At 42.8% G+C, this 17,703-nt stretch overlaps 1 protein-coding gene across 4 annotated transcripts in view; it reads left to right on the top strand.

Moving 5' to 3' along the window:
• The first annotated feature begins 5,609 nt into the window (after nucleotides 1–5,609).
• The window catches only part of si:rp71-46j2.7 (uncharacterized), an 89,700-nt gene continuing 77,606 nt past the window's right edge, over nucleotides 5,610–17,703 (top strand). For all 4 annotated transcript variants that reach the window (XM_060927757.1, XM_060927755.1, XM_060927758.1 and 1 more), the window contains exon 1: nucleotides 5,610–5,886. In XM_060927757.1, the coding sequence (XP_060783740.1) occupies nucleotides 5,686–5,886 (201 nt within the window). In that variant the 5' untranslated portion in view covers nucleotides 5,610–5,685. The remainder of the gene's footprint in view (nucleotides 5,887–17,703) is intronic.

The raw sequence follows: 17,703 nt of genomic DNA on the forward strand, positions 1-17,703 counted from the left end.
TGGCCTTTCCATCACTTTTGTAGAGGTTAATCTGGTTCCAGAACCTTTGTGGCTCATCTCTGTATTTCTTTGTGAATTCCAAACTCATCATCTCATCTCATCATCTCTAGCCACTCCATTCTGTTCTACAGGGTCGCAGGCAAGCTGGAGCCTATCCCAGCTGACTACGGGCGAAAGGCGGGGTACACCCTGGACAAGTCGCCAGGTCATCACAGGGCTGACACATAGACACAGACAACCATTCACACTCACACCTACGGTCAATTTAGAGTCACCAGTTAACCCTTTGGTGACTGACCCCTTGAAAATGGTTCCTCCAGGAACGATGACGTTTCAGTTGTCAAGACAACGGAAAAACTAAAATACAAAAACAGAAAGATACGTCACAGTGCTCTTGTGCACAAAACAAAATGCTCTTGTATTTTAGTTTTTCCGTTGTCTTGACAACTGAAACGTCATGGTTCCTGGAGGAACCATTTTCAAGGGGTCAGTCACCAAAGGGTTAAACTAACCTGCATGTCTTTGGACTGTGGGGGAAACCGGAGCACCCGGAGGAAACCCACGCGGACATGGGGAGAACATGCAAACTCCACACAGAAAGGCCCTCGCCGGCCACGGGGCTCGAACCCGGACCTTCTTGCTGTGAGGCGACAGCGCTAACCACTACACCACCGTGCCGCCCGTAAATTCCAAACTGGTCTTCTAATTCTTACTGTTGAGTGGTTTGCATCTTGTGATGTGGCCTCTATCTTGATGCTCTCAAAGTCTTCTTCAAACTGTGGATGTGGTTGTTGGTGTCACTGCTGTTTTTGACATTGTTCATAGCTCTCACAATGGTCTTCATCAACTGCTTTGTTTTGGGGCCAGCCAGATGTCTGGTTGTTAGTACACGAGTAGAATACGTATCCAATACGTGGCCATGCGGCATGAATGAGAGTGGTCAGATTCATGTGGCTTTTTGCCTATAAGCATGCATGGAGTGCTGTCTTCATCAGCCAGCACTGGCAGTGCAGCAAAACAACAACGGAGAGAGAGCTACAAAAGTGGAGAAAACAGCAAAAACTAGCTGTCTGGCTTTTTTTTTCCCCCTTCTCGACCTGATCGTGTACAGCGGACGAAATGTCATCTTCCAGAGCAAAATGCAATGCATGCATTAGCTACTAGTGTGGCCATTTAGGCTATGTGTAGACTGTCATTCTAAATCTGATTTATGTGCATATCCGGTTCGAATCTGATCATATGTAGTAAGTCTGAAGAAAATAAGATTGAATTTTTTTCCAAATTCATTTCAAATCACATTCATATGTGATTTGAAATACAATTCAGTTGCATTTTTGCAAATTGGTTTAGTTCTGATGGTTCTGTTTGGATTTCAGGTTTTTTTTTTTGTTGTTTTTTTTACATCTGTGACTTTTAACGTCATGTAAAGCTCATGTTTACATCGCACATACAGGAAACATGCTAATTTGGTGGTAGATTTGGACCAACAGTATGAACAGTTTTAATACTATGAGTTGTCTCACAAATATGACATTTTTTGTTGGTGGTGAGACAGATGACTCATCCAAATTGTATCAATGTGCGCATGCATGCTGTTTTGGGGAACAGTTGTGTTCACATTACATTTAGATACAGGTCACTTGAAATGTGCATGTGAACTGTAAAGATTCAATCTGAGCAAAAAGTTGGAATTGAGCAAAGCCTGGTCACATTACCTGGCTGAAGTGACTCAAATCATTTTTTTTTTTTTTTTTTGCCTTAATGTGACACACTTTTTTTCAGGGTTGTGTGGACATATAAATCTGATCTTTTCAAATCAAATTTGAGTCACTTTCATGTGTGGTCCTAGATTGTAAATGTATCCGATGCGCAGCCATGCACCATGAACAAAAACGGTCAGATCAGAATTCATGTGGCTTTTATGCCTATACACAGGTGCTGAGCACTGTCTTCATCAGCCAGCACAAGCAGTGCAGCAAAATGACAATGAAGGTAGCAATAGCTGCAAACGCTAGCTGTATGGGTTTTTTTCCTTCTCAACCTAATCATGTACAGCTGATGAATTGTTTGCCATCTTCCAGAGTAAAATGCTATGCATGCATTAGTTACTGGCATATCCATTTAGTCGGTTTTAGTACCATGAGTCATCCCACAAATATGACATTTTTTTGTTGGTGGTGATGCAGATGACTCATGTGAAAACTTATCAATGTGCACATGCATGCTGTTTCTGAGGACAAATATGTTCACAATACTGTTAGCTACAGGTCACAGTGGGCATGTACTGTCCTTGACCGCCATGGATGCAAAGGAGGCATCTCCTTCCCTCCACTAGCATAGGGTGGTGCCTTGAGCAAGCACTAGCAACCCCTCACTCCTCCTGGTTAGGGTTATGACCGAAGACTGGACTCGGCAGGCTGAGGTGGTTCAGTGGGCAGGAAGGCGGACCCAGCAAAGTGTTTGTGGAATGTGATCAGGGTACAGTGCAACACGTAGAGCACTGTTGGCCATCCACTGCATCCTGACCTAGCTCCAGCCGTCTTGATTCTGTCTTGCTCTTGGACCCAGTTAGGTCGGGACGAGAGAGTGAGGCTGACGGCTGTGCAACTCTCCCTCACTCTAATCCAAGTCACGTGTAAGTCATGACTTCAAATTCAAATTCAAGTCCTGTGACAATGGGCAAGTGGTGAAGCAGCAGGTGCGGAAACACTGAAAGCTGTAGTCATGAACCTGCACACAGGTGGCCCAGGGCATAGGGTCACTCTCTGCTGGAACAACGCAGCAGTGGAATTCGGCAACCCCCTGGGTGTCTGAGCAGCCCTGTTTAGGATTCACTCTGCTCACCTCCATGGAGGAAAGGGCCACAAAAGGTGCTTAACCTTGGGACATGGAACGTGCGCACGCTACTGGATAACATCAAAGAAGACAGGCTGGAGAGAAGAACTGTACTAGTTGCCAGGGAACTAACTCAGTACAATGTGGACATAGCTGCCCTCAGTGAAACACATCTAGTGGACAAAAGCCAGCTCATGGAACATGGTAGTGGTTATACCTTCTTCTGGAGTGGTTGTAGCGGCACTGAAGGGTGAGAGGCAGGCGTTGGATTGCTGTAAAGTCCCACCTCACAAAGAAACTTACCAAACTCCTGGAGATCATCAACTATCACCCGATGACACTTCAGCTCCCACTTGGAGGCAAGAACAAGGCAATGTTAATTTGTGCTTATGCTCCCACAATAGATGAAACATATTGCCAAGGCCCAGAAGAAACAAGCTGCGCTGAAGGCTTGAACTATTACCACCCCCACTGCAACACCTATCCACGTGTGCCCGACATGTAGGCGTACCTTCAAAGCCCAGATTAGCCTCATCAGTCACCTCTGGACCCACAACCGCCACCCACCAAATTGAAGTCATGGTCATCTTTGATCCCAAAGGACAAACATCATCAGATACAGGTCACTTGTAATTACGAATGTGAACCCACAAAATAGGCAAATTCATTCTGAGCAAAAGCCAGAATGAACAACAAGGCTTGTAATGTGAATGTAGCCAAATGACTCAAATCTGATTTTTAAGAGATCGGATTTTTGTGTCCACTAAAAAGATCACATTCTCATCTCATTATCTCTAGCCGCTTTATCCTGTTCTACAGGGTCGCAGGCAAGCTGGAGCCTATCCCAGCTGACTACGGGCGAAAGGCGGGGTACACCCTGGACAAGTCGCCAGGTCATCACAGGGCTGACACATAGACACAGACAACCATTCACACTCACATTCACACCTACGGTCAATGTAGAGTCGCCAGTTAGTCTAACCTGCATGTCTTTGGACTGTGGGGGAAACCGGAGCACCCGGAGGAAACCCACGCGGACACGGGGAGAACATGCAAACTCCACACAGAAAGGCCATCGCCGGCCACGGGGCTCGAACCCGGACCTTCTTGCTGTGAGGCGACAGCACTAACCACTACACCACCGTGCCACCCCAAAGATCACATTAAGGCAAAAAAAAAAATCGATTTGAGTCACTTCAGCCTGGCAATGTGAGCATAGCAGAAGTCACGTTGTGCTCCATCCATTATCTGTAGCCACTTATCCTGTTCTACAGGGTCACAGGAGCCTATCCCAGCGAGAGGCGGGGTACACCCTGGACAAGTCACCAGATCATCACAGGGCTGACACATAGGCCAAGTTTACATTAGACCGTATCTGTCTCGTTTTCTTCGCGGATGCACTGTCCGTTCACATTGAAACGCCGGGAAACGCCGGGAAACGGGAATCCGCCAGGGCCGACGTATTCAACCCAGTTCGTATTTGAACCGTTGCTGTGTAAACATTGAGGATACGCGGATACGCTGTGCTGAGCTCTAGCTGACGTCGTCATTGGACAACGTCACTGTGACATCCACCTTCCTGATTCGCTGGCGTTGGGATCACACACACAGCGGCTCAGTCCCGAATCACTGCTCGTGCGCTTCACTCGCGCGCTCTGTGAGCTACGCAGGGCCGGAGTGCGCACCCTCCAGAGGGCACTCGCTGTTCAGGGCGGAGTGATTTGGAGCGCAGGAGGAAGCGCTGAGGTTTATTTACACATTTCAACCTCCTTCAGGCGCTTAAACTCAGTGAGAACATGAACATCACAGCCAGGTGTGTTTATCTGCTGGAGAAGGTGTTCGCTTGCCATCCTTCCACTTGCAAGTGGTGAGTGACTTGCGCATGCCCGATATGCACTGGGATCATGTGACGTGCCGTCTAATTAGTCATGTGATTAGCGTATCCGTGTATTGGCGTTGCTGTGTGCACGCGAATCGTTTTAAAAACGTTAATCTGATGATCCGCTGATTTGAAATAATGTAAACAGGGCCATAGACGCAAACAACCATTCACGGTCCAGTTAGAGCCACCAGTTAAACTAACCTGCATGTCTTTGGACTGTGGGGGAAACCGGAGCACCCAGAGGAAACCCACGTGGACAACATGCAAACCACACAGAAAGGCCCTCATCGGCCATGGGGCTCGAACCCAGAACCTTCTTGCTGTGAGGCGACTGTGCTAACCACTACACCACCGTGTTCTTAACAAAGGGGTTTAATCAAGAATGTCTGCTATTGTGTCTCATCTCATCTCATTATCTCTAGCCGCTTTATCCTTCTACAGGGTCGCAGGCAAGCTGGAGCCTATCCCAGCTGACTACGGGCGAAAGGCGGGGTACACCCTGGACAAGTCGCCAGGTCATCACAGGGCTGACACATAGACACAAACAACCATTCACACTCACATTCACACCTACGGTTAATTTAGAGTCACCAGTTAACCTAACCTGCATGTCTTTGGACTGTGGGGGAAACCGGAGCGCCCGGAGGAAACCCACGTGGACACGGGGAGAACATGCAAACTCCACACAGAAAGGCCCTCGCCGGCCCCGGGGCTCGAACCCAGAACCTTCTTGCTGTGAGGCGACAGTGCTAACCTCTACACCACCGTGTTCTTAACAAAGGGGTTTAATCAAGAATGTCTGCTATTGTGTGATTTATGATAATCACACGCCATCGTGTGGACATTATCGTAACTGCAGTCAGAACTCTTCCAGCACCCGGGCTGCGTGGATTGTTTCAATTTTCCGGAAATGTCCTCATAGACAGCGTTAAGTCTGTAGTGGAAGAGCGAGGACCATTTGAAGACAAATGGAGAAGAAGGAGCTGTATCTTTGGCTTTGCGTGTGTGCTGTCGTTTTAGGCTTGATTTGGTATATTTCAGAATTCGGATATATTTTGGTCCAGGCCGGTTTCTGTGCTCTGTGTTTCATTGTCAAAAGTGAAAATAACAGCAAAGTTTGTGAAAACAGCACCCAGACGGACTCTGACGGTGGTGAAGCTGCATCTCAGGTATTTGTTGTAGTATGTTCTTTACAGAAGCGTATTGCTGCCATACCAGAAAAAAAAAAAAGAAGAAGAAAAATCAGTCGATATCACGTAATAGCGTGAAAAGTTTGTTATAAGGGTTGTTTTACAATCAGGGTACAAAGTTTGTGTCACAGGGGTCCAAAATTCAAATTGATTCAGACTGGTTCTTGTACCAGTTTTAAGTGAAGGACAAGTTAAAGAACAGATAGGCATGTGTAATAGTTTGTATTATAAGAAGATTAAGTGTAGCTTTAAGCAGGGCTGGGGGAAACAAATGAAGTGATTCTGGGAGACAATTCAGAATCCACTCCTTCCACAGTGCTTTTAAATATAAGGCTGTAAGCTTTGTGTTAGTTGTCTCTAATATTTATGTCCCAATATCTTGACCACATTTTAGGATGAAAATAATCATTTTAGATATGTTATTTTATATTGAAAAATTAGCTGTCTCGGAGAGGACTTTTTTTTTGACACAATTCCATACTAATTTGATCAAAATAGTCTGAAAACTTACTGGCATTCAACATTAAAACTTAACTATGTTTCCAATGATATGGAACCAAATATGTGTTTTACGGTATAAAGAATGATGTAAGTGCATCCCTTTTGGAGCTACCTGTGGCCAAAAAAGCACTTTTTCTAAATGACACGAGTAATTTTGCTAAATATGACACATATTGCCATACATTCACCAAAAATAACGTTATCACCAATTTTTTTTTTTTTTTGCATGGTAAATAGAGCTATCACAGGGCTACAATAAACAACCGAGTTTATTTAGTCAAGCCTTTTGATATTGAAGATAATAAGTGTTAAATGTGATTTGTAGCTTGCGTACCCTGATTGTAAAACAACCCCTAAGTATGTTCTTTACAGAAGCGTATTGCTGCCATACCAGAAAAAAAAGAAAAATCAGTAGATATCACGTAATAGCGTGAAAAGTTTGTTATAACCATATATTTTTCACGTTATAACGTGATAACTTTAAACTCGGGGCGGCACGGTGGTGTAGTGGTTAGCGCTGTCGCCTCACAGCAAGAAGGTCCGGGTTCGAGCCCCGTGGCCGACGAGGGCCTTTCTGTGCGGAGTTTGCATGTTCTCCCCGTGTCCGCGTGGGTTTCCTCCGGGTGCTCCGGTTTCCCCCACAGTCCAAAGACATGCAGGTTAGGTTAACTGGTGACTCTAAATTGAGCGTAGGTGTGAATGTGAGTGTGAATGGTTGTCTGTGTCTATGTGTCAGCCCTGTGATGACCTGGCGACTTGTCCAGGGTGTACCCCGCCTTTCGCCCGTAGTCAGCTGGGATAGGCTCCAGCTTGCCTGCGACCCTGTAGAACAGGATAAAGCGGCTAGAGATAATGAGATGAGATGAAGTGTTTTTTGGCAAAAAATGAACCTCATGGTGCCACCATTAGACTTTTGAATATGGTCAAAAAATTTTACAGGATGTCTTTATTGGTGAAAAGGAACACCCAAACAAAAATGCATCAGATTTTATGAAAGTGAAGGCAACTGATGCACCCTAGTGTATGTGTGTGTGCTCATTGCTCACATGTGTGTTCACTGCTTCAGGTGGGTTAAATGCAGAGAGGAATTTCACAAGTGTGTAATGAATAAAGTTGTTCTTTCTTTCTTTCTGTTTCATGTTTGGGTTGAACTGAGGTAAAGTTGGAAATATATTCACAGATTCAAACTTCCCAGATCAGTAACTCTTAAGCGAAATGTTGTTAAAATACAATAGACACCTATTTCATATTGTACCAATGTAGACAACTAGCTACAACCTAATTTTAATCAAAACGAGTCGTTCTCCGAGCTGAACTGCTGTAATAACACTGCTCTTTGCGTTCAAGTTCAAAGATTTTATTGTAGATAGAATAGATAGAATGCCTTTATAGACCCCTTCGCATGTTTGTAAACAAACCGACCGTTGCCAGGATGCGCGCACAGCCTGGACCCAGAAACAATGGCGCTGCCCATAGACCGGCATTATGAGCTGTCAGATTATGCCAAACAATTGTCGTTACAAGATCGAGAATGCTACATAAATAAGTTAACTCTAACAAGTGGACATCGCCTACCGGATCCGCATTTAATTAAAGAGTGGACGGACAATGTTACTAAGTTCCCTGGTATACAATGGCCAGATATATACTCGTACCTTATTGACAAGACTTCAGTGTACACCCACGAAAAACTTCGTGCCTACAAGTCTTTAGACGCATATGATTATGTTATGTGCGGGCATGTACGACTTGATTAACAATGGGACATTCATATTCATTTTGTTTTAATCAAATTATGCCAGTGATGTGATGGCAATGTGGCTTTAGCTCCAACAGCAAATACCAACACTAAACAGCAATTTGCAGGAGGTAATGGCATGAAAGGAATGATAGTGTAAAGAGTGCAGCTAAGAGAAATCAGAGCTGCGTAAAAAGCGAGAGGCAGAGACCAGAAATGAAACTGAACGGGGCGGGAGCTAGGTTAGAGCAGTCAACGTAAGTTGGCATTTAGAGTGAGGGCACACAATTTTACCTTTCCATCCTTGCTTTAAAATTGTGATTTTCGGCATACACAAATAATGATGGCACAAAATCTGGACTGCTTGAGTCAAGCGAGACCTCTCCTACAAACAAAATTGCATGCAAAGCTAAGTTAACATGCTAACAATATTCATTACATTGTGTAACTATGACCCAGCTAATCAGACAAACGTTACCAAAGTATTTTGCTACATCAATAAACGAAGACTAGAAAGAATAAAAAAGAAAGATTTAATAAACAGCCTGATCTTACCTGTGATGAAGTGGGTGCTGCAAACCCGCGCATTTTTGATAGTGCTTTCATCCCAGTCTACACGTTTGATGGCTTGTAGCCATAGACGTCGGCGATTTTTTTGGAATGGGTGAGATCCTGCTGGAATTCTGAACATTTTAACCCCATCACTGCTACGATTCTGACACCCGACAACACAACAACTAGGCATTTCTTAGTCTTTTTTGGGTCCAGGCTGCGCACGCAATTTCCGCTTACGTATGAATGACATTTACTGCGAAGGGGTCTATTGTCACTATACACATGTACAATGAGATTAAAAGCATCTCCAATAACAGTGCAAACAGCGTGTAGAGAGAGAGAAAAGAAAAAAAAATTGTCAAAAAAAATTGAATGCCTTTATTGTCATATGCACAGTAAGGACATGTCCTCTTGCACAATGAAATTCTTAGTTTGCTGTCCACCATGAATGCCAATTACAAATAAGTAAATAGGCGGAAGAAATAATACAAAGTAAAGGCAATATATAGTGCAAAATAAAAGCAAAAAACCCCACAAACCACCCAGTATACAACCCCAATTCCAAAAAAGTTGGGATGCTGTGTAAAGCATGAATAAAAACAGAATGAGATAATCTGCAAATCATGGAAACTCTGTTTCTTTGAAAATAGTACAAAGACAACATATCAGTTGTTGAAACTGAGAAATGTTATTGTTTTTTGAAAAAATATATATGCTCATTTTGAATTTGATTTCAGCAACAAGTTTCAAAAAAGTTGGGACGGGCAACAAAAGACTGAAAAAGTTGCATAATGGTAAATAATAATAATAATAATAATTTGGTTAATTGGCAACAGGTCAGTAAGATGATTGGGTAGAAAAAGAACATCCCAGAGAGTTGGAGTCTCTCAGAAGTAAAGATGGGGCGGGGTTCACCGGTCTGTGAAAGACTGCATGGGCAAACAGCGCAACAATTTAAGAATAGCGTTCCTCAATGTAAAACCACAAAGAATTTGTGGATCACATCATCTATGGTCCATAATATCATTAAAGATTCAGAGAATCTGGAGAAATCTCTGTATGCAAGAGACAAGGCTGAAAACTGACATTGGATGCCTGTGATCTTCAGGCCCTCAGGAGACACTGCATTAAAAGCAGACACATGTCTGTAGTGGAAATCACTGTATGGGCTCAGGACCACTTCACAAAACCATCGTCTGTGAAAACACTTCATTACTGTATCCACAAATGCAAGTTAAAACCAGATATAAAAAATATCCAGAAACATCACCCCCTTCTCTGGGCCCCAGCTCTTTTATGATGGACTGAGGCGAAGTGGAAAACTGTCCCGAGGTCTGATGAATCAAAAGTAGAAATTCTTTTTAGAAATCACGGACACCACGTCCTCTAGGCTAAAGAGGAGAGGGACCATCCGGCTTGTTATCGGTGCGCAGTTCAAAAGCCAGCATCTGTGATGGTATGAGGGGACATTAGTGCACATGACATGGGTAGCTTGTACATCTGGGAAGGCATCATTAATGCTGAATGATATAAATACGTTTAAGAGCAGTATGCTGCCATCCAGACTAAATCTTTTTCAGGGCAGGCCTTCCTTCTTTCAGCAAGATAACAACAAACTGCTTTCTGCACATATTACAACTGCATGGCTCCGTAGTAAAAGAGTCCGGGTGCTAAACTGGCCTGCTGCAGTCCAGACCTGTCTCCCAGTTAAAACATTTGGCGCATTATGAAGTGCAAAATACAACAAAGGAGACTCCGAACTGTTGAGCAGCTGAAATTGTATATCAGCAAAGAATGGGACAACATTTCTCTTTCAGATCTACAGCAATTGGTCTCCTCAGTTCCCAAACGTTTACTGAGTGTTGTTAAAAGTACAACACAGTGCAACACAGTGGTAAACATGTCCCTGTCCCAACTTTTCTGAAATGTGTTGCTGACATCAAATTCAAAATGAGCATATATTTTTCAAAAAACAATAAAATTTCTCAGTTACAACACTTGATATGTTGTTTTTGTACTATTTTCAATGAACTATAGACCCCTTCGCATGTTTGTAAACAAACCGACCGTTGCCAGGATGCGCGCGCAGCCTGGACCCAGAAACAATGGCACTGCCCATAGACCGGCATTATGAGCTGTCAGATTATGCCAAACAATTGTCGTTACAAGATCGAGAATGCTACATAAATAAGTTAACTCTAACAAGTGGACATCGCCTACCGGATCCGTATTTAATTAAAGAGTGGACGGACGATGTTAGTAAGTTCCCTGGTATACAATGGCCAGATATATACTCGTACCTTATTGACAAGACTTCAGTGTACACCCACGAAAAACTTTGTGCCTACAAGTCTTTAGACGCATATGATTATGTTATGTGCGGGCATGTACAACTTGATTAACAATGGGACATTCATATTCATTTTGTTTTAATCAAATTATGCCAGTGATGTGATGGCAATGTGGCTTTAGCTCCAACAGCAAATACCAACACTAAACAGCAATTTGCAGGAGGTAATGGCATGAAAGGAATGATAGTGTAAAGAGTGCAGCGAAGAGAAATCAGAGCTGCGTAAAAAGCGAGAGGCAGAGACCAGAAATGAAACTGAACGGGGCGGGAGCTAGGTTAGAGCAGTCAACGTAAGTTGGCATTTAGAATGAGGGCACACAATTTTACCTTTCCATCCTTGCTTTAAAATTGTGATTTTCGGCATACACAAATAATGATGGCACAAAATCTGGACTGCTTGAGTCAAGCGAGACCTCTCCTACAAACAAAACTGCATGCAAAGCTAAGTTAACATGCTAACAATATTCATTACATTGTGTAACTATGACCCAGCTAATCAGACAAACGTTACCAAAGTATTTTGCTACATCAATAAACGAAGACTAGAAAGAATAAAAAAAGAAAGATTTAATAAACAGCCTGATCTTACCTGTGATGAAGTGGGCGCTGCAAACCCGCGCATTTTTGATGGTGCTTTCATCCCAGTCTACACGTTTGATGGCTTGTAGCCATAGACGTCGGCGATTTTTTTGGAATGGGTGAGATCCTGCTGGAATTCTGTACATTTTAACCCCATCACTGCTACGATTCTGACACCCGACAACACAACAACTAGGCATTTCTGAGTCTTTTTTGGGTCCAGGCTGCGCACGCAATTTCCGCTTACGTATGAATGACGTTTACTGCGAAGGGGTCTATAGGGTTTTCATGATTTGCAAATTATCGCATTCTGTTTTTATTTACAGTTTACACAGCATCCCAACATTTTTGGAATTGTGGTTGTAGTACAAAATAAAGGTAAATGTAGTGCAAAATAGGTAGTGTAATACTGTGTACTGTGTGCAGCTGGCTGTAAGACTAGTGCGCAGGGACCATCTAAAAAGTGCAAGACCGAAAAGAGTTGGTATGAAAATATTCAATAACTTTACTCTTATTCACTGTCGCGTCACCAAAATCACTGCACACATCAACAGTCTCCTGTTTGTTATACTACACAGTTACACAGTACTACACTATACTACAAGAAGAAGAAGAAGAGCAACTTTATTCATCACATGCTTGTGAAATTCCTCTCTACATTTAACCCATCTGGAGCAGTGAACACACACACGTGGGCAATGAGCACACACACACCTACCCAGAGCAGTGGGCAGCCATGCTACAATGCCCAGGGAGCAGTTGGGAGTTAGGTACCTCGCTCAAGGCCACCCCATATTAACCTGACCGTGTGTCTTTGGGCTGTGGGGGAAACCGGAGCACCCGGAGGAAACCCATGCAAACTCCACACAGAAAGGCCCCCTCTGGCCGCTGGGCTCGAACCCAGAACCTTCTTGCTGTGAGGCGACCGTGCTAACCACTTACGCCACCGTGCCGCCCAGGTTACACAGTACTACCACAGCCTGGACGCTCCACAAAGCTGACCTTAAAAGAAAAGAAAACCCATTTTTAAAATACTGTTATGAAGATAGATTACGATATAAACTAACGATTTATGTGAATAATTGAAAATAAGGGCTCACACAAGTAAAATATCCATCTCCAAAAGTCAAGTTTCTATACAGAATGGATTATTTCATGGAGGCCACCATTGCAAATATTTTAACCAATCAGAAAATCCCCCCCGATCATTTCCGGCAGTGCTCTGACATCATTTGGGTACAAGACAACTAAGGCCAAGAAAAAATAATTGTTTGTTTCCTATTACATCTTGAAAAAAAATAGGGTAGGTAGGTAGGTCTTTTTATTTTATTTTATTTTTTTTATCACACAAAATACCGGGTAGGTAGTTTTTTTTTTTTTTTTTAATAAATTTTAGGTGATATCCATCGTGATATCGATACCGCCGTTAGCCTGGGCGCTGTGTGTATACTGTTTGCATGACTCGTCCAGCGGAGGATGATAATGTTCGTAGAGTTCTTTTACAGTTGAAAACTTATAAAATGAACTTATTGTCTTACAATCTTCCGTGTGGTCGCAACCGATCACGGTAATCGAGAACACTTTGTTGGCCACCATGATGCCTAGCGTTGTGTACAACACAAGCCGGAGTTTCCCGGAAAGAGGTCATGACGTCAGATTGAGGCCGTGAGAAATCAATGAGTGTTTCTTGTCCGATATATGCATTTTAGAATTAGTCACTTGTCAGATCGACAATATTATGCAAATCGTAATGCAGATTTTTTTTTTTTCAAAATTTATTGTTGGTCGGCGAAAATACATTTTTTTTAAACATCTAACAAAAAAGTCTAGGGTCGGGGCATTTTTTAAACGGTCGGTCGGGTAACCGGAAACAAACAATTATTTTTTCTTGGCCTAAGCTCCGCATAGCGAGTAAAACTTGAAGCTGCCTCTAACTGGAGATTATTTAATTAAAAGTTTACATAAAAAAATTTAATTCCATTTCTCTAACAAAAAAGTTGAGGGGGAAGATAATACTGATGTTACTGATAAACACCGAGGGAATAGTGAACAGCTGATGTACTCCTATGTGACTGAATGGAGGGAGGTACTTTTCATATTTATATCCCCGGTACAAGTAGTGCTGCCATGACAGCCTCGTTCTGTGGACTGTAACCGTGCTAGACAACCTACAAACAGATCTGCATATAATTTGACTTACCTAAATCTGTTGAAGAGGCAAGTGCATGAGTTTTTCCACGTCCCTGGCAGCATAAGCACTTGTTAGCATGCTTAGCATGCTCTCGACTCATTCATGAAAAACTTCATCAAGACATCACCAGGCTAGCCTACCATAATTAGGCCATCCTTAAAAAAAATCCGTTTCCCACCGGGTGAGCAAAAAAATTTTCAGTTGGGAGGGAGGGATTTTTTTTTTTTTTTAATATATGGCTGGATAAGAAATCGCAATACTGTGTTTGCTTTTTCTTTCAGTACTTTTTTATTACAAAAGCAGACACATTTAATAAAATGACAGTTTAATCAACTGAAACTTGTACAAAAACTTTAAGTTAGCATTTTAAATGCTGACTGCAACATTTGCAAAACTTTTACAAAGGTACTTAAAATGTCCGACACACGGACTTTTTGTAGTTCTAAATCGAGCGTTAGGCCTAGTTCGGATGAAATTACACTATTAAAATGATCACTGAATGATTTGTTTTTCTGAATCTTTACTATTTTGTTGTTCGCTAGAATACCATTTTGCGATTTCACACTTAAGCAAATGTTTGAAAACTCCGGATCTCCTTCCTCCATGGTGGCTGCCTTTTTTTTGTGCCGCACGGCGCATGCGCAGAGCTGATTCGACAGGGCTTTCCACAAGCGCCGGCTGCCGGCCATACAGCCGACTACACAATTAAGTCCAGCCGGCTACTTTAATGACTATTATTTTTGTAGCCCACAGGCTCTAAATATTAATTTTTGATTTTAATAAAATTAAATGTTTATCTAACAGACTGACAATAATGTCAAACTGAACCGCACTCATTTAAGTTGTGATTCGTGCTGTTTATACCGATAATAAGCACAAATTCCCAGACGACTTCGTTGATCAGGGGAGAGTAACTCATCCGCGGCCCCGACATGCGGTGTGTGCGCGCGCACTCGGCGGAGGCAGTAGTGTGTCGGGGCCGTCGGAGGGAACAGAAACAAAGATGACGCTTATTTTGTCTCCGGTAAACCAGTCTTCTCTTGTTCAATTACGTGCTGGCATCAAAAGACACCGTTGGTTGTAAATGAAGCCAAACTGAGTCGTTGGAGTGTATTTTCATACACAAATGGAGAAATGTTCGCTGAGTGTTTAATTGTGTAGCCCCACTGCAGATCGTTGTCGTTGTTAATTCATAGCGTGCTCAGCTGCGTGAATGTGTCATGCAACGAAAATAAGAGATTTACAAGCCAGGAACGCCTCATGATGCAATACGCAAGAAAAGAAAGAAGATTTACTGCCATTTTACTTTGTATTTGAGTAAAGTGAATAAATAAATGGTCTGTGGAAAATACAGTGGTGCTTGAAAGTTTGTGAACCCTTTAGAATTTTCTATATTTCTGTATAAATGTGACCCAAAACATCATCAGATTTTCACACAAGTCCTAAACATAGATAAAGAGAACCCAGTTAAACAAATGAGACAAAAATATTATACTTGGTCATTTATTTATTGAGGAAAATGATCCAATATTACATATCTGTGAGTGGCAAAAGTATGTGAACCTCTAGGATTAGCAGTTAATTTGAAGGTGAAATTAGAGTCAGGTGTTTTCAATCAATGGGATGACAATCAGGTGTGAGTGGGCGCCCTGTTTTATTTAAAGAACAGGGATCTATCAATGTCTGAGCTTCACAACACGTTTGTGGAAGTGTATCATGGCATGAACAATACACGGATACGCTCGGCTCCGCAGGCATCCTGCGCTCCAAATCACTCCGCCCTGAACAGCGAGTGCCCTCTGGAGGGTGCGCACTCCGGCCCTGCGCAGCTCACAGAGCGCGCGAGTGGAGCGCATGAGCAGTGATTCGGGACTGAGCCGCTGTGTGTGTGATCTCAGTGCATATCGGGCATGTGCGTCACTTACCACTTGCAAGTGGAAGGATGGCAAGCCTAAAGACAATCATAACTACACAATGGGCAGTATTTGCATCAGTATTTGCAGTATTTTCATACTTTTATACTCTTTAAAGGATATGGGACATGAAACATAAAAGCACACTATATCAGTTTCTTTCCATTAAAAATATGAATTAATTGCATCAACAAATACAAAATCATCTATTAAGTTCAGCAAAATCGTTATATTCGTGATGATTATATGGCATTTCTGCTCGACTTCCGATATGCATTTTTTGCAACCGGAAGAGCCGCTGTCACGTGATCATACGTCACAAAAACTTTCGGGCACAGCACAAGCGGGTAGATGAATGGAGAAGTGGATGACAAGAAAATTGTTTTTATAGTCTTTAAAGTACATTGGACATCATACATTGGACATCATGGTGTATTGTGCTGCTTATGGTTGCAGTAATTCCAATGGGAAACGCCCTGGAGTAAGTTTTTTTGCATTCCCCAAGGACCCGAAGCTGAGGAAAGTGTGGGCTCACCTGCGCATGTGCAGTAGGCTTCACGCATGCGCAGTAGGCTTGGTAGGACAACTTTACAGAACACCTGTTGAAAAAAACTTTGCACCTACTGTTTCCCACAAACTGTATTCGGACCATTTCACTGAGGATTCTTTCAACATGAATACTCAGGTACTGAGCGATATTAATTCATGAAACAGGAAGCATAAGGATGAGAAGAAAAAAAAACAGTTCAAATCGGGAAGCCGCGCACACCTGCGCCAGGCTGCACAAATGCGCGCAGCTTCCCGACCCAAACCGCCTCTCTCTCATCCTTACACTTCATGCCTCATGCTCCATGAACCAACATCGCTATTTTTTTTTTTTTAAATCGGATCTGCGCGATTCAGCCGTGAAAAAGGCGGCATCCGCCGAAAGGCGCGCTGTTTGCATCCCTGCACGGAGGCCAGGGGACAGGGCAGGAATATTTTTGTTGATATGAGTGATCCGGTGCGATTTCGCGACCCCCCGTTGAAGACCTCTGCGCTAAGCGACTGAAAGCCGAGGTAAGGATTAGTATTATAATTTTGGGTGTATCAATTATTGATTATCATAATTCTGACTCGTTTCGCCATTTTTAATGTTTTCATCTCGGACTCTGGAAGCATTGTATCTCAATCAATCTCGAAAAATATCAGCAAAAAAAAAACTAGCTTGCAACGGACTTTAGCTAGATCTATGATGAACTTTCAATGTATGATACAAAAATAATACTTCTTTCAACAGATCATTAGCCTTTGAGCAGAATTGTTTTTAACTTACCAGGATGTGTTATCGAGCCGACCGCTTTCAGTTTCATGAGGGCTGAATGAACTCTCACTCTCAGAATCATCTGATCCGTCAGAGTAAAGACAAGATCTATGTTCATGTGAATTTCCAGCTATCGGTTCGAATTGCTAGGGTCTAACTTCACATTTCTGTGAAACATCGGGAATATCACTGTCGATGGTGTCCATTTTGGTAACCTGTTTACATTAGATTCCCAAGCGCTGGCTCCTTGGAAAGTTTTTGTGACGTCATGGGTCACGTGACCACCTAGCTCATTAATGAATCCTTGTTTTACGCTGATGTATAGAAAAACTTGAATAATGTGATGATTTTCACATTTTTGACGCCCTGCAGTGATTTAGATGGCATTTCTTATGTCCTTTATACATAATTATGCCCAGGTAAAAATCCATGTCCCATATCCTTTAATGAAAGGTGATACAAGGCGGAAGTCCGCACCGTTTTTCAGCAGTCGCGTCACATGACCAACGCCAGCGAATCAGGAAGGTGGATGTCACAGTGACGTTGTCCAATGAAGACGCCAGCTAGAGCTCAGCACAGCGTATCCGCGTATTCTCAATGTTTACACAGCACCGGACCAGACACGATCTGGATTGAATACGTGGACCCTGGCGGATTCCCGTTTCC

Source organism: Neoarius graeffei, chromosome 8, assembly GCF_027579695.1.
Source record: "Neoarius graeffei isolate fNeoGra1 chromosome 8, fNeoGra1.pri, whole genome shotgun sequence".
NCBI classification, from domain to species: domain Eukaryota; kingdom Metazoa; phylum Chordata; class Actinopteri; order Siluriformes; family Ariidae; genus Neoarius; species Neoarius graeffei.